Source organism: Poecilia formosa, unplaced genomic scaffold (genome assembly GCF_000485575.1).
Source record: "Poecilia formosa unplaced genomic scaffold, Poecilia_formosa-5.1.2 Scaffold66, whole genome shotgun sequence".
Lineage (NCBI taxonomy): Eukaryota > Metazoa > Chordata > Actinopteri > Cyprinodontiformes > Poeciliidae > Poecilia > Poecilia formosa.
In genome coordinates this window covers 1080245-1101192 of record NW_006800005.1, presented here as the reverse complement: position 1 = coordinate 1101192, position 20948 = coordinate 1080245, and the positions used below count along the sequence as shown (strand labels likewise).

At 40.9% G+C, this 20948-nt stretch overlaps 1 protein-coding gene across 3 annotated transcripts in view; it reads right to left on the bottom strand.

The window, feature by feature from the left end:
- Window positions 1–1766: 1766 nt before the first annotated feature.
- LOC103139918 (connector enhancer of kinase suppressor of ras 2) overlaps window positions 1767–20948 on the bottom strand; it is a 78885-nt gene continuing 59703 nt past the window's right edge. For 2 of the 3 annotated variants that reach the window (XM_016672817.1, XM_016672818.1), the window contains 12 exons: window positions 16847–16884; window positions 16717–16759; window positions 14649–14697; window positions 14016–14188; window positions 12206–12279; window positions 11972–12043; window positions 9725–9795; window positions 9531–9631; window positions 7649–8396; window positions 7062–7324; window positions 3351–6015; window positions 1767–3277 (listed from right to left, as the gene is read on the bottom strand). In XM_016672817.1, the coding sequence (XP_016528303.1) occupies window positions 5806–6015; window positions 7062–7324; window positions 7649–8396; window positions 9531–9631; window positions 9725–9795; window positions 11972–12043; window positions 12206–12279; window positions 14016–14188; window positions 14649–14697; window positions 16717–16759; window positions 16847–16884 (1842 nt within the window). In that variant the 3' untranslated portion in view covers window positions 1767–3277; window positions 3351–5805. Of the gene's footprint in view, window positions 3278–3350; window positions 6016–7061; window positions 7325–7648; window positions 8397–9530; window positions 9632–9724; window positions 9796–11971; window positions 12044–12205; window positions 12280–14015; window positions 14189–14648; window positions 14698–16716; window positions 16760–16846; window positions 16885–20948 lie in introns of those variants that run through there. The other variant, XM_007554789.2, reaches the window with a different exon arrangement.

Genomic DNA, 20948 nt, shown 5'->3' with positions numbered 1-20948 from the left:
AGTACCTTAGAATATCACTGTAAAGTTTAATTATTTCATTAATTCAGTTCAGTAGACACATATTATCTGTATTCTTTACACAGAGTGGTATTTCAGACATTAATTTCTGTTAATTTTGATTATTTTTAGATTATAGCGAATGAAACCCCAAATTTCGATTTCTCAAAAAATCTGAACATGGTGTCAAGATAAATATCATTATGGTTATTGTCCATAAATACACAGTGAAGACTGGTGCCAAAATTCTTCTCAAAATGGGTAAACCATAATAGATCCTTATTAATTAAACTGGCAGCCAGCTGTTCAGCATCCAAACAAAGTTGGGAAAAAAAACAGAAAAAAGAATTATGTACAAACAACAGGGATAGTAGGCATCATTAAAATAATACTGAAGTAATGCCCATAATATCAATGGCAAAATGCAACAACTCTCAAATTCCCTGTGCTTAAGCTGTCATTGAATCCCAGACAGCATCAGTCTCCCTGGGCGAAGGAGAAATGGAATGTGCTTTTGCTCGTTGGTCACAAGGCTTATATTTTATGAAAAGCTGTTTGGTATTTACAAATCATTGCGGCAGAGTTTGGAGAAAGAGTGTAGAGGAACAAACAACAGACCTGCTTGAATTCAGGTATGAACTTTCCAGTCAGTGGTGGTAATTCCCTCTGCTGTCATCCACGAAATCTAGAGCTCTGGATGCCTCTGCTGGCAAACTTTACTGAGACGCTGATTTCATTTCCCAGCAGAGTTACCGCCCCATGGATTTTTTAAAAATTATTATTTTGTGACATATCCCCTGTATGCTGCTTCCAAGTTATCAATTAGCAATGCTAACAACCGTGAATTAGCACTTCTGGCCATTTTACTGCCATGCAACATGTCTGTTTATGAAGACTTCAATCACCTTTTCACCTGTCTTATAGCAACGTAAATCTCTGGACGTATCTGAGCCAGTCAGTTTAAAAGAAAACTTAAATATGACATAAAATAAGCACCATAAATAAAAGTTATTCTCCTCTTTCACCATGTGAACACAGGTTAGTCCCTAATACACACATGCAGTAGTGCTTGGCACCTTCCTACATTGCCAAAAGTACCAATACCTGCTTTAATGACTGTGATGTCACTATTTTTCATTTTTCAACTTGCCAAACCAAAAAACCCAATAGAGAATAAACAGATATTATTAAGAAGAGATACCAGAGCCAATAATGGCGGATTGCCTCCATGCTATGCTGCATCGATTAAGTAATTCATACCAAGAATCCTCACCAAGGAAAAAAAAAAAAAAGAAAAAGAAAGTGCATATAATCTACAGCAGTACACTCAATAAATGTTTCCCATAGGATGTTTTTCTATATGGGTAATCATTTTTGTTGTTAGTTTTATGATTTATGCATCGGTTTTTATTAGCTGAAAGCCACAATTATCAATAATAACAAAAGTGGTTAAAATACGATATATCTCAGCATCGTGACCCTTTAACACACATTTTGACTGGAATATTTATGTAGTTTTCCAATTTTTGATGTTGACACCCACATGCTCACTTTACAAGAACACCAGACACAGAAAGAAACAGCAGCTCATAGTGCAGAGGATTCAGTTTATTGAAGTCAAAGTTTAACAACTTAGGTTTACAATCTGTATTTTCTGTAATATATATATATATATTTATATATATATATATTTATATATATATTTATGTACTTTCATATATATGAAATCAAAAAAAGGCTACTTTAGGAAGAATAAATGTCATTTTTCTTTTTTAATATCTTTAGTCAGTTGAATGTACAGAATAACAGTAAGCTAATATTATCCTTGAAAAAGAGCAATATGTTCCTTTTTTTTTAATGTCGCAGTGCAACTTACATCTTACACACCTGTGCAATGTACCATGAGGTGTAAACCCCTGAAAGAACACACAGTGGAATCTCCCTTTTCAGCCAGTTTCTGCAGGTCTACACACGCACACACACACACACACACACACACACACAAGAAACAAAAATAAATAAATTAAAAGAATCCGGGAGGGGTAACACAGTCAGTGTGTACAAACAAACCGCTCTCAGAACTCCTTCATCTACAGTGTGTCTACAGTTTGAGCTGGAGAGAGAAGACTTCGTACGACAAAACGAAGAGTGTGGAACTGCATCGCAGCTCGTTCGACGGCCGCAGACGTGTGTGTGTGTGGGCAACACTGGTGTGGTGAGAGACCTTTGCTGTCAAAGAGAGGATTTTGGGAGGCACAGGGAAAGTGCTTGCATCGTTAAGTTTCTTTGTGGCACTCTTGAAATTAACCATTGGAAAACATGAGCTGCGGATGCGTTTGGATATTTCACTTCAGTGTTACATGACGAAAAAAAATCCACTTAAGACCGACAGTAAAAAAAAAACAAAAAAAACCCACAAAGATCAGGACTAGTGCTGGATGCAGTGGGTGCTACACGTTGTTCAGAGTCTTGGACACTAGGGGACACCATTGAGTCCTTGGCCTGATGTTGCGGATGAAGTGATTGGTACAGACCATTCAGGGTGGCAGTCTGTCACCAGCCAGTATCAGCCACTTCCTCACAGGGAGTCATAGGTAACTGCACTAATGTCTCTAGAGACAGAAACCTAAAAACATTTTTTTGAAGTGTCTCGTAAAAGTAATAGCACCCCATGAACCCTTCCTATGCTGCCTTTGTGCATACATTTGGCATTACAGTCAATAAAAATGCATTTAAAGCATTTTACCAGGATTTTTATGAAATAGTCCAAATCAATGTAGCCTAAACTTTCATACGTATATTTTCATACGTATGAAAATGCATATGCATGAAAATATGCTACAAATAAAAATTGCTCTGTTTTCAGAGGTTTATTAGGGGAGATTAATGAACAAAATGCCTCACATAGACCAAGAAACACAGCAGAGAGGTCAGAAATAAAGTGCAGAAGAAGTTAAAAACAGGGTTAGTTTTTAACTCGTGTAGCAGAACTGAAAAGCCACCAAGACACGGCCGGCAAGGAGAGCGTTGGTAGAGGAAGCAGCCGAGAGGCTCGTGGTAAAATGACTGAGGAAGAACTCCAGAGATTCACCTAACAACTCTGGCCTTTTTGGAAGAATGGAGGCTATTGTAGAACAAAATGAATTATGGAAGTATGTTCTGTATTCAGATAAGACCAAATTGTAATTATTTTTTTTATCAGTCTTTCGTGTCATTCACTGTGTAGTACAAAAATAACACCTGACATGACCTTACATACACGGTCCAAGTCCAGAAATGTCTGGACTTGGTCCAGACATTTCTGGACCAAGTCCAGAAATGTCTGGACTTGGTGCAGTCCAGACATTTCGGACTGGACTGCACCAAGTCCAGTCCGAAATGTATTTTAGAAACTGTTATTTGACGACTGATCTGACACATCGCCTTCATTTCCTGCAGGCGTTTGGTCTATTTTCAAAGACGAATATAAAACATATTTATCTCCAGATCCAGCAGAGTCCTACCCAACAGACCTCCTGGTGAAACTGCGGCAAAGTATTAACTTATGAGGGACGAACACAGGAGCTTTTTTATTTGTAAAGAAAAGAATGAAAACTATTTTTAACTATTTCTTTTAAGCAACAGAGGGATTAAAAATAGAAGAGGGTCCCAATTTTGGGGAATGTCACAGACATTTTTTTTCTTTTATTAAATGCATGTTTTGCATTGTACTTTATATGAAATTCATAGACCAAAATGAGGTGAACTGCATTAATATTTGTTTTTTTATGACTCTAAACAATAATTACGTATGTGAAAAATATAAAGTTATGGAGCTTTGTTTTTAGGGGGGTGATAACATGGAATGTATTAAACCTACCATGCATCAATTCATACCCGGCTATTTATAGGACTGCCTATTAATGCATTTGCATTAGTAGAAGAGTTTATTCATGGTGGATTTGGCACCAAAACGGGCTCCAGCCCAGGGACCCACATCCTTTTAAATCCGGGCCTGGGTCTGTTAAATATAGCAAAGTTTGAGGAGTTAATGAGACAAATTCAGAGCATATTCATGGGGTGTGAATACTTCCAGAAGACACTCCAGGTGAAGCAAAATACAACAAACTGAAACCTTCTGCTTGAATAGGAAATCCAACATCTGCATTACGTCTAAAGAGCTGAATAGCAAAGAAATATCACCTTCAGATGTACAGTGTGTGTCTTTAAACCGTATGCAATGAACGAACGATTTTCAAAATATACGTTATTAACAAAAAGAGAAACGTCATTTTTGCATGTATCATGCGCTACAAGACTAATAAATAAAAAGGAAGAAAAATAATCCACAGTATTTCTACCCTGTCCCAGTCTAACCAGTCCCAGGCCTTCCCTCATGCAACGCATCGCCGAGAAACGGACCAGCTGAGAGTGGAGCCGGTACGGCCGCTGCCAAGCGCCCTGTATCTACAGAGTGGAGAGGAGGTGGAGGGCGGGGCGGGGCACTGCAAAAAACCTTGGCATAGAATACATCTTACTTTACATTATATCTATGACACAAAAACGTAAATAGATTTATATATTCTCCTCTAGGCTTAAATATATCTGTTGACTGTACACGAGTTGTTAGAAAATGAGACGGCAAACGCTTTTTACCTGATATCTGAACAGCAATGGGAAGGAGGCCGATGAGACGGAGACCCTGTGAAGCAGCCGATGGGACACAGAGATATAGAAAGTGCATTCTTTGTTTTGAGTGACTTCTTTGAAAAGAGAACTCCTTTGCTCTTGCATTGAGTGAAAAACAAATTGTAACAAAAAAAGGAAAAAGAAACAAACAAAAAAAGTAATCTTGCACCCACACCAGTAGAAACACCATCTCTCTCCGCTACCTCTAGAAGCGTATCACAGTGGTAGTGGAAGTCAAACATTTACATCGGTATTCACATTTACACAAGTCTTTTTGAGAACTACTAGAGAGGGGGGGAAGAAGAAGAAGAAGAAAAAAAATCAGAGGGTGCAACAAAAAAAAAAAAACAAAAACAGGATTGCATTGGAACAGAGGAGCCTCCTTCTGCAAGGACGTCTGAACACTTCACAGTTTAAAGGAGCGTGCTTTGTGGCCGGCACAGTTGTTGCTTGATGCTTAATTTCACGGGTTCCCAGAGAAACAGCTTTAAAAAAAAATAAAGAAGGAAATAAATAAAGAAACAACGTCGCGGTCTTGACACCAAAGCTCCCGTTCTCACAATTTCCCATGAGAAATCAGCCTGAAATAACAGCGATTTCCCTGTAAATCAACGAGATATGCAATGAGAAGTAAAGAAAACAATGATTTTTAGAGAAAGGGGGAGAACTGGTGGCTCTGGGTGCAAAGTTCGTCAGTAGAAAAGTACAGTGCTGTGGTGAAAAGGTTTCTCATCTGTATTGCTGCTACATAGCCTCCCCCATCCTCTAACATTGACAACAACAAAAAAAAAAAAACACAAAGAAACAAACATGGGGTCAAAGTCTCCCTTTTTTTGTTTTCCCGTTTTGCTCGACAAGCGTGTGGACTTTAGGTGAGTTCCATAGACAAAGGAAGAGTAATGCTTTCTGTTCAGGCATGCAATAGGCACCCTGTGTGGGGGGAGGGTCCTCGTGATTATCAAAAGTTCATCCACGCTCCTCTCAGACTGTTTCCCCCCCTTCTGTGATATTTACACATCTTACAAAGTCTGTCCCCGTGTTTGTGTGTGACTGCGTGCTCGGAGTCGTGATGGGAGCAGCGGGAGGCTCTCCGGACCCAGAGTTGGGGTGTCGTGCGTCGCCTCCCCCGTGCCGCACACCTCACACGTGCGTCTCGATGAAGGAGTGCGTGTGGGTCATGAGGGGCGCGCCCATCGGGGAGAGGTCGTCCTGGCCGTTGGTGCCGGGGCTGAGCTGGCAGATTTCGGCGTAGAGCTCGCTGTGCCACTGCTTCCACTCTCTGAAGGTCTGGGAGCAGAGCGTGGGGTCCTCGAGGAGGGCGCAGATCACTTCCAGCTCAGACTCTTTGGCCTGCAGGAGCAAAGAGGCACCAAGAGGATGTAAATGAAACGTAAAACAATTTAAAGCTTTTTAGATTTTATAGATTTATCATTCGACTTGTGCCTCAGGTCGGATCTGATGGTGACCAAAGCTCGTTTTAAAACCATAGTTGGGTGCTTCAATATTGTCAACAGCAGCTGCGTTTCCATTGACCATATAAATGGAATTATGAAGATAAAATTGCTTAATGGAAGCACAGCAATTTTGAAAAACTGTAAATTTTTTGAAGGAAATGATGGACAACCCTGACCATCCTGACTAGAGAAGACAGAGTGTCTTCAGTCAGAGGCTTCTTCAGATTCACTGTGACACAGACTGCCCGTGATGTACAGGCAAACCTTGTGGAGGCTATGAAGCTTACCAGAAATTTGCCAGTGCTGTAAACAACCATCCCCCACTTTCAACACATGGACTGAACAGCTTCACACTTCCTCCGTTAACATTGCTAAAACTACAGGCAGACAGATGTTCACAACTTCTCCATCTGTTTTCTGATTGGCCCAGTTGAAATTCTGCCGGAGAAAGTCCATAATGGACTTAGTGCAGGAATAAGGGAGAGCTGTATGGACATATTAAACCTGGGCCAGGAGAGGAGTGGTGGAGGAGATGATGTGTTCACACACACCTCAGAGAGTATGTAGTTGCACAGCACCCATATTTATTTTTTTAATCTAAAAGTATGGAAGTCGCTGGTGGACTGCTACTGCTGGTTTCCCTCCTACTGGGCTTAGCAAGTTTCCTGGCAGAAACCCTGCATTTAAATTTTGTACATTGTTTGATATTATGCTTTGTTTGTTTAAAATGAAAACTTTGGCCTTTTTTTATCTTGTAAATGAAGGAAGAAAAAACTAATCGACTTCAAGAATCAACCAAGAAGCAAAAAAATCACTGGCACATATTGGAGATTGGTTATACTGATGTCAAAATAATCCTTATAAGCATCTTTCTTCATAAAAAATACCTTGATTGGTGGATCCTTCTAGAATAATAACGCATGACGGATTTGGTGATGGTACCTTCAAAGTGCTGCGGAGGGCTCGGACCCGGTGCAGCCGGTCGTTGAGGAGCGGATCCCTGACTCTCTGGGTGAAACAGCGTCGCAGCTCCTGTTTGCTGCAGGGTTTGGGGTCTCCCAGCGCGGTCACGTTGGCCTGCTCCAGGGCCCGGTAGAGCTGTTCTAGCCCGTCCAGAGGCTCAGGGTCACGTCCGTCTGAAATCCGTCGTTCCCTTCCCTCAGACACTCTCCTTTCTCTGCTGTCCATTCTGAAATCCCGCAGGTCTGGAAAACCCAGAGGGCAGGAAGTGAGATTAAGCTAACCCTGCACATCGGGGCAATCTTCAAAGTAAACCTGTTAGATGGTGCAAAAAACTTGAGACTAGATAAGAGGTTCAGCTTCCAGCATGACAACAACCCAAATCATCATGTGTTAGAATGACCCAACCAAGGCTTGCAGTGCCCTGTAAATACACAGTTTAGAAAAATGTCATTTTCTTTAACATGTTTACATTTTCTATAGATGTATGAGCTAGATCATGTAAATCCTTCCACTTTTTGTACAATTCAATATGAATCAGAATGGAACAGGTGAGTTCGTCTTCCTACCGTCCTCTGCCTCCAGCATGTCTGCAGCTGAGCCCTCTCCCTCCTCATCCTCACTCCTTTCCTCCATATGAGCCGCACTGTGCAGAAACTTCCCCAGGATTGGGTCTCTGTTCCTGGGTAGACTCTGGCTCCGCTGCTTGTGGGAGCGTCGGTGCGTGTGGCTGTGTGTGTACGGCCCTCGCTCCAGAGGGAAGGGTCCATCCCGCTCCCTGTCCCTCTCTGCCGCGTGGTGTCTCCGTACGGGCAGCGTCGCTTGCCGGCGCCTCTCCGGGGACATTCCCTGCCTGCCCAGCCCTCCATAGTACCCCATCTCCCCGGCCATTCCCCCAATCAGGTCACCGTAGTCGCTCTCCCCCGGCGCCGTCTGCAGGAAGTGCAGTCCCGCGCTGGTCAGCGGCGTCTCGATGAGGTCCTGCCAGGAGCGGCGCTCGCGGTGGGACGAGCGGCAGCTGGACGAGTGGGTGCTGGTGCTGCCCGTGCCCGTCCCCATGCCCATGCCGTCTCCGCGCTGGTCCTCGGCCGAGGAGTGAGAGTGCGTGGACTCGCTCGAGAAATGTCGGCCGTGCTTGGACTCCGGGAAAGGGCTGGAGGAATTCACCTGGAGAGGGAGAGGGGAGGTGGAAGAGACCATCTGTGGAGGAATCGGGGAGGTGGAGGCACTTTTGGGGAGAGGGGACGGAGTGGAACGCAAGAGGCTCATGGAGCTCAACGAGCGGGGCAAATGGTCGTAACTGTGGAGGAGGTTGGCCTGAGTGGGGGTCGGGTGTGACGGAGCGAGCGGGGGGAGGAAAATGTTACCAAGCGGGTGTGGTGCGTGAGCACAGACATACAGAGACAGGAGACGAGCAGAGCGAGACGGATGAGGTGGGCGAGGACGGAGAGAAGAAGAAAAGGCAGAAATACACCAAAATAAGAGAGCAAAAAAAAAAAAAAGCAATGAAATGATAGAGGTGTAAGTACATAAAAAAAAAAGATTGACATGACTGCTGAATGGTTTTAGTTTGAGTAATCATGGTGCAGCCATGACAAACTAGAGAAGATACCCAGAAGGAACGATCTGTCAGGACCCAGGAGTACTGTGAGCGGAGAGTTGGGTTTGGAGAATGATTGGAAACTGAATATTTAAGGGAAAAAAAACTAATACTAAACAAATTATAGGTGTGATAAAATGCCAGATAAAAATTAATCAAAATAAGACCAATAACATACATATTTAAAGCTAACATACATATTTACTGTATGCTTATATAAAGTAAATGTTTACTGTAAACATTTACTGTTCACATACAGTAGGTGTACTGTATGTAAACTTTTGATTTTGAAGAAAGTAAGACAATGATTATGTAAATATTGTATTCAAAAATGTTGAATTATTCTGGCATATAAGGGATGTTTAGTCTGACTTAATATCAGGCTGTGTGTCTTTTTATATGGTGTGTGTAAACATCTGACTTCACCTGTTTACAACAATAAATGAAGCTTTGCAGTAGATATGCTAAACGACTCTCACAGCTGGACTTTGGATCATTTGTTTGGTAGGCAGAAACATCACACATAACGTTGACATACAACGCATGTGGCCATGAATAAAACGCCCATGACGTTTTGTTCATGGGCTTCCACTGAGGAGCGAAGGTGTCATGAGCAGCGGACCTACTGCCACCTAGAGGTCAGACCGGGTAAGCATTCTGGCATCGTGACTCTGATCTTGGCTGCTTAAAGAACCAGATAGTCTCCCGCTCTGATGTTTTATTAATGCTGAGAGCTCTGCTATGTGCAGCTCTGCAAACTGTGGGGCTTTTAAGAATAAAATATTCCATCAGAATGAAACGGCTGCGGAGAGAATGTCGAGTGGGCCTGAATGAGAGGCTGAGTTACTCACAGATGGCGTGCGGTGGTAAGTATCACACAGGGAAAGGGGCCCCTCCTGTTTGAGTGTCATCGATCCGTCAACCTCGTCTTGATCGCTCTCGCTCCAGTAGTCTGATGCGAGGACAAACACAAACGGCACACAGGCAGGTGAATTCACGAGCAGGAAGGAAAGGAGCAACTTATTTTTTTATTTTATTGACGCACCTTCGTCGGGGCGTGGCACCTTATCGTCAGGTGTGTAGCCAATAGCAGCTAAGCCCAGCCGGTTCATCCACCTGCAAGAAACAAGCAGGAATAAAAAAAAAAATGAAAATGGAGTGCAGAATGAAGGAGAGAAAATGAAGAATGAGTGGCTACGGATCAATCAGAGGGAGTGGATTTGATCATATTGAACGAGCCGACTTATTCTTGCTGAGGTGCTTCCCAAACTTTCATAATCATTTCCGAAACGGAAAAGTAAAATCAGAAAGGAAAGGTCCGACTTTCTCTAAGCCACGGATACCAATTTGTCTTCACTCCATATCCCATCATGCCCCTATGTCCCTCCACAGACACCTGAGCGTAAGGTTGAGCGTGTCGCAATAAGCAGTTAATGAATTAATAGAGATATAAATTAGCACAGCCTTGATCATTTCCATTCTGATGATTAAATCTAAAACCATTTCATTCATGGCTTTGGGTGTGTACATTTTACTTCTGTTTTATTTATTGATTAGTTGAGCTTCATTTTGGAAATTTAAAACATCTTCCAGTTCCAGTGTTCTTTACAAAATGAAAATTTATTAGTCACAGAGAGAGTGCATTGTTATGCCATTACTGTTATATTACTTGCAAATGGTCTCAAAACAACAATATTATCGTTTATCACGATAATTACTGGGACAATTTATCATCCAACAAAATTTATTAGTTGGACAGATCTAAGTAAAGTCGCAAAAATGTGAAAGTATTCACATTCCTGAATTGTTTTTTATTTCATCACTTTACAATTAGCTGAAACCTGAATTGTGCAGGCGTTTATAAGTTTAGATAGTTAAATATAATCTAATATCATAAGAATCTCATCCAAATCCAAATTTAGCCCTTTCATGAATATTACACTCTCGAAGTTATTAAACAAAACTCTTTATTGGAGCAGAAATATTGGAAATCCTGATTAAACCTCCCAGGAGCCTCATTAGTTGCATCACAGGTACTTTAAAGAGAAGATCTCAATGTTCATTTGCCTATTACAAATATTGTAGTTTTGTCAAGCGACATTTCTGAAATATTTAAAACACAGACTTCTGCCTTAAGCAAAGTAGAAAATGATTACAAACTAAACAGCAAACACTAGATTTGTTTGGCATAGGAAGCGTGGAGTGTGTGACGGGAAAGATGGATTTAGTCCAACGTCAGAGAGTTCATGATGTCTGTGAGAAAACTTAAGTTTGAGTGTCACTGGACTGTCAAACTGAGCTGATCCCAAGCAAATCTAGGTTTGGTTTTAGAAAAGCTCTTGGAAGATACTCGAGCAGGCATCAGTCACCCGACAAAAACTCTGTCGAAAATCTCTGGTGGGATTTCAAAAGAAGATTTCACAAAATCCGCTGTTAAAAGCTGGTAGTTTGGCTCTGCATTAGTTTTTTGAGTTTCCTGCATTGTGGAAACAAAAGCTATTTTTCTGGTTTTAGAAAATTAGCAACATGTCCTGATGCCTAACCTTGGCTTGGCTCTTCAGAATCACCTCTGACCCCTAAACTGGTCTCGACTTCTTCCCATTAAACGTGGAACTGTTTTCAAATTCATCAAACCTCGTCTGCTTCAGCTTCACAACACAGAGTCTATATTTAGTTTTAGTTCTGTAAATACTAAAAAAAAAAAAAGAAAAAAAGCTGCGATGACATTCAAACAACTTTCATTTCTTACAGAGACATCCATCTTCTCGCACAGAAAACTTGTGAAAGTGCCTGCAACCACACTGGCACACAAGAACCAACAAAATGCTGCACAGAAGTCAAATATAGCTGCTTAATTATGATCCTCCAATTATCTCCACATGTCATTCAGGGGAGGTGTAGATAATTAGAGCTCATCAGATGGCACTCCTACAAATATCATTACAATCTCCCTCTCATATGCACACACGTGACTCACACACACACACACACCCCCACACGCACACACACACATACACACACACACACACACACACGCACGCACGCACTCACACGACTCGTGTTTTCAGTTCTAACGTTTATCAACAGAAGACCAGGATCATGTCTTATTCATGCGCAGTGTGGCGTTGGTGGGCCACTGCCCTGTGTAAACTTGTTTTACTTGGCTAAAATATTCATAAACATGACACGTGGCGTCCCTGATCTCTGACTGCTGTTCACGTCAACACACACACACAGACACACGCACACACACACACACGCATGCACACACCCACACAAAGACGAAGCTCACCTGTTCATCTCCTCGAGACAATCTGTGGCGAAGAAGAAGCTCTTGATTTTGGGGTGACAGGCTTTGAAGGCGCTGCAGTCAGCCAGAGAGAAGGAGTCTGATTAGCTTTTTTTTTTTCTTTCCCCCCTTTTTTTTTTCCAGCATGCATGGCACGTTTGTGTGTGTTCACGTTGTGTGGGTGAGAGCAAATGTGCTTGATTAGCAATTCTGGCGACATGTGAGGGGGAGACTCACAATTTCCGCCTGCACTCTATGGCTCGGTCTATTCTGAACTCGGGGAGGCTGATGAAGCCCTCAGCCTTCTCATCCTGCAGGCGGAGACAGATGGAGAGCGGCGGTACATCATCCACACAGAGAACAAAATGTCAGACACACTGATATACCAATTTTACAGAGGATACGATCAGCGAGGTGGAGTGCATGAAAACAAGATCTGCTTGTTTACGTTGGCAGGGATGGTTTACCGAGACACACTTAGCATAAAAAAACCAAGCTGTGATTCTCTTAAATGAACTATATTTAATGTACTTTGAAATTAAAACTGATAGTATCATCATCCAAATGTTCACTGTCACTTAGGGCAATACAAATGTTACATAAAAGTGACATTTTAGTCATGAAAAGCAATCTTGCATAGAAGAGTGTTCTTGCAAAGCTTCAAAAGTTTAAAGGTGACCTCTTATGCTTCTTTTTCAACAGGTTAGGATCGGTCTATGCGATGTACAAAACATGTTTGATATATTTTAGATATAGTCCGTTCTGCCTATTTTTACCTCCTTTCAGAAGTTGCTTTTTTAAGGCGTCCTGTCACTTTCAATCCAAATAAGCTGCTATATTTTAAAAAAATACATATAACCAATTTTATTATCAGAAATCTGAAATACATGAAGTAAATATCATTAATCATCATCTAAACATGAAATAATGTATCATAGGAACCCCTGCTTTTTAAAGGTGTGTTAAAAGCCCGAACCTAAACTCCTTATTTAGTCAACAAATTTAGAAAGAAAGTAACTTTAAGTCAAATAAAATTTTATTCAGTGAGGGGGAAAAAAAACTCCCACATTGAGAAATTTATGTTTTTCTCAAAGTAATGCTTGTCACAGTTGTTGATGCTAATGTTATAAATACATCATTCAACCTGCTTCCGGACACAAGGAGCTGCTTAATCTTCAGTAAGGTTGGATCACACAGAGGAATGAACCTCTGGCTGCTGTGTCTGTTTATTTCTCCTTAGTTGACTAACGGTGGTCTTTCACTTAAGTTTCCTGCAGGATTTAGGACTCAGAGGAAAAAGAGCTGAGTTTGGGTCTATGTCAGACGCCACCAGCTTTTATTGAAAGTCTCCTGGTATTTCAAAGAGTTCATTCCCGGGACCTATGGAAGAGAAAGCTTTTCAAAGTATCCATTCTTTGTTTCACCCTTGAGCCACCTGGACAGAAACTGTTGATGACCAGGTCAGTCGTAGTCTGACTAAAGTTCAAGACCTGATAAGAAGAATAAGCTTCATGTTTATGATTTTGATGTAAAAGCAGAAGTTTGCCTAATGGCGCTCTTATTTTTTCCCCCTCTTTTGCCTCCGTACAGTTTGTGCATCGTGGCAAGAGAAATACAGGCCCTCCGTCCAGCATAGTCACTTCGTATTCATAGCCTGCTGCAAAAGCAAATTGTGCGTTGCTAAAGCAAAGTGTCTAGACACGGTCATCAACTTAAAAATCAAAGATTAAAAAAACAACAACATGATTCTCTTTTTCCTAATGCTGTGATGGCACTCAAGTTGAACCTTAAATATCTCACAAATTTCCAGTGATGTTATCATGACGCAATAAAAGATGGAGTTATCTTTAGGCTTTTTACATCCTTTTATCAGCGGTACCAACAGAGAAGCAGGCTGACGCATGAAAACAGTCGGATCCCGTTTACATCTTATGAGCAATAAGCAAAAAAATAAAAAAAGACGTGTTCAACCCTTTCAAGGGTGGAGAATGTATCAGAAAGGAGACCGGCAGGAGAAACTAAACGACTGCTGACGTAAATGTCTTACGTTTTGGTTGGTGTACCAGTAAAGGCAAGACTCTTTGAGGATGAACCAGTACTTCCTCCATTTTTGGGTGAAATAGCCTTTAGCGTCCTTCTTCTTCCACAGCCAGCCCTCGCAGTCGCCGTGGCCCAAATCCTTACAGGAGATTCTCCTTCGACTGGCGCTGGTGAGGGAACCTGGGAGAAGGTCAGGAGGCAAAAAAAAAAATGTGTCAAGTTTCGCAGCCCACATTTCACCCCCTTATTATATTCGGAGCACATTACACCTGAGACAGTGACAAATGGAGACTGGCCAAAAAAAAAGCAAATCATTAATTACTGGGAGTCAAATAAAGGACAAAATGGGAGCAAGAATACACGCAGTCCCTTGTGTGTGAGTTTGTCTTTCGTCTATTTTCATCCAGTAAAGTACATCAGGACTTTCCAAATATATATAAACTGCAGATGTCAGAGCTGATGTCCTTTTAATATTATTTCAAGCCTTGTCATTCGGTGAGTCATCGCTGAGACACAGTTTCAGATTAAACATTTGTTCAACTCAGGCAGAATTCACAAAAACAAAAAAAATGTTTCGCTGTATGTTATTACAAATGACTAAATATATGACGAATAAAGGAAGAAACAATGATGTACTTACCTTTACTTCTCTTTTTGGTTTTCGTTCTTAAAGACGTGTAATGGAAAGACTAAAAGGAGGAGGGGAGAAAGGTGTTAGCAAAGTTCATGCTTAATGGACAAAGGCAAAGATTTAGAGCAGCCTATTTGCTCTCCATTTTAAGCTCGCTCTTTTCCATTTGTGTTTGATTTAAATGGCTTTTTTTTTTTTCATTTTATTAAACATGCTGCTTTTGTGGTAACTAGCCATTACCTGGAATCTCATGAAAAAGCATCAGGAACAGTTTTAGCCCACCTGTTAAACCTTTTTTACTCTAACCGCAGCTTTTTACATATTAATATGTCCTCAATAAAAACAGGCTGAATGCAGTAAGGAAAATGTACTCCACTCAATAGTACCAAAATGTGTTAAAGCCAACTATCAGAGTGAAGGTTTTGTGCTATGCTAACTATATTTTCTCTGTGCTTTTAAGTTTCCATTTTGGTTTAACTGGCTCCCTTTTTCAACCTTTTTTCAAACCTTCAAATCATCTAATAGCCATTACCTGTTAAAAACTTTTAAGCGTAAAAATATGTAAATTATTTTTGCTTAAAATTGTACCAAACTTTGCATAGGCAAAGTTTGGTACAATTTGGTACAATCTGTACAGTTTTTATGGTCACTGGGCCTTTGTTGATGTTTTGTTTCTCTGCTGGATTAGCAGCACAATTTGCTGAGCTAACAGCTAGCCGTAGCATTTTCAGAAGTGAGTGGTGCCGCCATATTGGGAGGGTAAACTTGTCTGAACTGCTGTATGACTGAAAAGGAGAAATAAATATTCTAACAGAATGAAATTGCTGCACAATTCTTCTATGCAATCAAAAGTACATGTTTAGCTAATGCATTTAGCTCATGAAACATCTTGATAATAAAAACAATGCACTTTTAAAGGAAATCAATCATTTGATATTTAAACTGACCAATAAGCAGATTATTATGGATTTTAACTTGTTGGGGTGTTAAAGGATGTGGAGGCCATTCGATTATTAATCTATTCTTTATTATAGTCAATATAATATAGTGCATAAACATTAGGTTACTAAGCAAACTGACAATAATCAGTGCTCAATAAAATTATTGTGATGCTTTATTATTGTATGTAGGGACACATGAATGCAACCATTGGTCCAGATATATGGTCATATCTGTATTTAGTTGCTCTTTACATTTTGGCTTCAGCTTTTATTTAATAAAGAAGAATACGGTTAAATTTGTGGTATGATTTTGTTTATTTTTTTTAACCTGGTGAAAATGAGATTTTATCATTCAAATTCTAAAACTGAGATACAAATATATATCAGGGATATAAATCGCTTTCTTAAAAGCTAAACCCGACTCTCATTTCTTTGAGAAATTTCGCAGTTGACTGCTTGACAAACAGACTTTAAAATGAGCAGAAAAATACATTATATAGATAATAACATTTTAATTAAGAAAAATGATTGGGGAAATGTAAAATCCCAGCAAAACTATGGTTTACCCCTAAACCAAGATATTTCATATGCCTTTGAGGAATAAGAAAGACTTATCAGATATCTACCTTCTATTTATTTGAATAAACAGTTCAAATATGAGTTTTATGGTGTATTATTTTTACTTTATTTCATTCTAATTTTGCGAGAATGTTTGTCTGTAAACGGTTCTTGATCTATGTTTAAACTGGACCAAACTGAGTCACAGCGTTTTGGAGGAAAGGTTTGGGCTGGTGGCTGAAGCAGCTCCTGGGTCACGACAACCTAAATATGGAAATCTATTTACCTCGATTGATTGCTCTGTTTGATTTCATCATTACAGTCCGTACAGTCCGCGTTTATTCTTAGAAAGGTCCTCTGTTCACGTGCGGCTGGGTGTTCGGCTATTATTTATACAAAACCGGTCTTCGTGTAACAGCCGATGCAGCTTGTCGATGCTAGTGAAGCCTGTGATGCTTCAGCAAAACGAGGGAAATCGAAACGAGGATAACAAAACGCTACTTTGTTCTTTTTGGACTGAGACGTGCCGGTGTATGAGACAAAAAACAAAACAAACAAGCGGCACCAGCTCCTCCTACCTTCCTCATGGAGGCGGCTCCTGAGCTTCCTGTGCCAGAGTACCTGCAGGAGGATTGATAGGATTCGATTTAACCACAAATGGCTCGTGACCGAACACTTCACCGACTGCAGGCGTGTGGGGGAACTCACCTGTCGGTCGTGTCTGCTCGCAGCGTGTCGGCACCCCGCTGAGAGACGGAGAAGGAAAGGGCATTAGAAAACTGGAGGCAACATTAATGCACGTCTCCACCTTCCGACATGAATAATGTTTCATGTTCCTCCACATCAGTCAGTAACACAAACTGACCACAAGAAATCCGTAAAAATTTACGGTATTTTACCGTAAATTAGAGACGTTTTTGTTTACAATGTCATTTTTTTCTCTATTTTTTCAGTTTTCTGTTTTAAAAAGTTAAATATCTAAAGAGAGTGAACGTGAATGCTCTGATTTCTGAAGATGTTCTGAGCTTCATATTTTGAAGACTGTCTTGCATTTCTACTCAATGTTGAAGTGTTTTTAAAGAATATTTCTGTGCCTCGGCGGAAAAAAGGGAGGAAAAAAACAGAGATTTTTTTTCATACTATTGCATTAGCCAGTATTTGATTGAAGCTGAAGTGAGTCTTACAACTTCACATCCACTTTGTTGCCAACAGTATTCACAGTTCTGAAGTCCTTCCACTGGCTCCCTGCAGCTCAGAGGATATACTTTAAAATATTGTTGTTAGTTTAGAAATAACACCATGATGCATCAAGGATCTGGTGTTGTTGTATCAATCCCCAGACCCCTCAGGTCTTTTGGTTCTGGTTCTGCTCTGCATCCCCAGAACCAGAACCAAACAAGGAGAAGCAGCATTCAGCTTCTATGCGCCACAAATCTGGAACAAACTCCCAGAAAACTGTGAAACAGCTGAAACACTGAGTTCCTTTAAAGCTAGAATAAAGACCCTGCTGTTAAGACTTGTTTGTGATTAATAATAACTGGAACATTGATCAATATATTTGATTATTCTTGATGGCATTTGACAAAATTTAATGTTTGCTGCTTGTTTCATAACATGCAACTGTATTATGTTTTTATCACTCTGCATTGCCGTGTTGCTGCTGCTGATGAATAATTTGGTATCAAACAAAACTTAACAAAAATAAAACTTTCATACTTTCTAAATGTAAATACAACGCCCTACTCCCAAATATACATACTCAAATACATGCAAATACAGCACTTGTTCGGCCTGAAAAGGAGAAAGACGAAGTCTGACTTATGTAATCGCAGCTCTTTTCCATCTATACTTCAATAATCTATAATCCCCTTCCCTGTATTCCTTCTAAATCAAAAATAGTTCCTGAACAGGATGAAAATAATACATACACAGACGTTGCTGACGTGTGTTATACAAACAAACTTGACTTTAAACTCACCATCCTTAATTTGTAGGGTTTAATATGATGCTAACAAACCTTTTATGGCTAACAAGTCTAAATCATTTAGGATTTGTTCTCTCTTTCTTCCCTTCTGCACATTTTATTAAACATAAAATGGATGACATTTAAGTCGCCTACCAGTCTTGACAAGTCAAAACAAAAACAAAACTCAAACTCATCCAATATTGACATAAGACCAATACTGGAGTTGAAATGTACAACTCTTAGGGAGACTCTGCCGTCTCCACATTGGAAAATGACGACGACGAAAGGAAACAAGCTTTATAATGCTGATGGGAAACATCAAAATAATATACAAAACTATTCTGAATGAAATGACAATGAATAGTTTGCTATTTTTTCATCGTTTGGATAATCTGTCGATTGCACAACTTTTATTTGGGTACAAAGTGGCTTTTATGGAAGATTGGAAAGAAGAGAACCACATTTGAAAGAAACCAAACGATGTGGAAGCTTTTCCTCAGCAGGGACAGGAAAGCTGGTCAGAGCTGATGGAGCCAAACACAGGCCAGTACTGGAAGAAAACATCTGAAAGGCTGCAAACGACCTGAAACTGGGGTGAAAGGTCACCTTCCAGTAGCACAACGATGGAACGGTTCAGCTAAAAACATATTCCTGCTGTGAAACGACCCAGCGAACACAGCAAAGCTGTCTCTGTGTTGTTTCAAAAAGGTGAATGTTTCAACCAAAAAACACAACAAAGGTTCCCTCTAGTCCTGTCCTGGCAGACGGGCTGTTTGTTTTTAAAGCAAGATTTTTCATATCCAAAAGCAGCAAAAGAACAGGATGTCATTCAGCATTTATTTACATTTGTACAGACACAGCAGCCCCTAAATCAGAAACGGCTCCATTACCAAGCAGACTGTTCTTAGCCTGATTACAGGCTTGATTTCTTGATGACTATAATTTACTCAGGCCTGGTGTTACAAGAATTATTCCCCAACACCACAAATCTAATCATTTGTGAACCCTTAAGCTAATCCTCTCTGCAAAAATCCACTGTATTTCTGAATCATTTAAGTATTTTTTTCCCCGTTCCGAGCCGGCCTGTTTGGATGATCAATCCGGAGCCGCAGAGGGAACTGGGCGCCGTAAGCCGAAGGTGAGAAGAGATGATTGGGATCATTTCTGATTAGAAAGCGAAGCGGCTTAGTCAGTGTGTCCAGGGGACCGTTATCCACTAATCCAGTCACTTTCGCAAAAACTTTCAAACACACACAAACACACAGACACAACTTGGAGCCAGTGCACGCTTTGCATTTCACATTAGCCTGGACTCGCTTTGTTTAGGGTTGGTTTCCGTAAGAGCATCGATTTTGTGGGAGCGGGACATGACTGATAGGGAACCAAGAAATAAATAAAACGTGAAAACGAGCAGGTTGTTAAGGTGGCATATGCTTGTTAGGTGGGAAAAAAGAGAGAAAGAAAGAGAGAACACCTCATGTGCTGGCGAACAAATATGAGTCACAGCCATGAAAACACGCAGCTGAGAGGGTTAGAGAGGGAGCTGGGCTGGGTACGCGTGTTTGTTTGCATGCTGCGAGTTTAAAGCACAGTCTGTCAGTCGTGCTTCTAATTGGTCTGGCTGATGCTGAGTCATACACCTACTCACAGGGATACTGCTCTTTGTATGCGTGTGTGTGTGTGAATGTGTGTTTGTTCGGGATAAACTCCTGTTTAGACTCCGGTGTGTCAGAGGAGATAGGGATATTAGGATGAGTTAGGATGAGCTGTGAGATGCATACCGTGCATACAAATGCACTCCTGTGTGGTGGAGTGTGTGTGTGTTTCTGTCTGTGTGCGTGTGCATATGTGTGTGTGCGTGTATGTGTGTGTGTTTCTGTCTGCGTGTGTGTGTTTCTGTGTGTGTGCGTGTGTGTGTGTGTGTGTGTGCTGGCTTGTACGTGAGAGAGAATATGAATGCTACAAAAAGGGGCGTGCCTCAATGTCACTGTCCCTTTCTTCATCCGCGATACTGGCGGCCATGAAGTAGCACTTATCTTCGTCACCTCTACATGACAAACACTCTCTACACCACACACACACGCACACACACACACACACATACACACACGTTGGCAAAAGGCAATGTGTGTTTATCTGCAGACACAATGACCTATCCTCTAGGTAAAAACAGAAAACGTGAAGAGCAAAGAACGCTAAAAGCTCACAAAGTATAACCCAGGGCTGTAAGAGGAAGCAGAGAATTTGTGAAGCATCACGGCCTTACAGCTGGCGGTGGTCTCTTTGTGGACTTTGACCTTTGACCTGGAAGCTGCAGCAGATTCCAGGAACAACCTCTGAGCTCTCTGAGCAACCCTAGGAAAAACTGAGATGCCCTCAAGCTCTGGTAGAGGAGTCCAGTTTGAAAAGGAGAGGACATGATTACAAAAATTACACAACAAACTGAAAATCTGTGGCGTCTTTAGATTCAGTATTGACCTTCAATACTTTATAGAACAAAATATATAAGATGGAGAACGAGCTTCTGTACCACTTTGTTTCAGTCTGATTTTTAAAAAATATCATTTATGTACTTTTGCATCACACTCACACCTAGGGACAATTTAGGCAGACCAATTAACCTGACAGTCATATTTTTGGACTGTGGGAGGAAACCAGAATACCCAGAGAAAGCCCGCGCATGCACAGGGAGAACATGCAAACTCCATGCAGAAAGAAATGGGGCTGGGAATTGAACCCAGAACCTTCTTTCAGCAAGGCAACAGCTCTACCAACTGCACCACTGTGCAGCCTACAAAATAATCTACTTTATTTTAATCCAGACCTACAATTTTAAAATTTGCT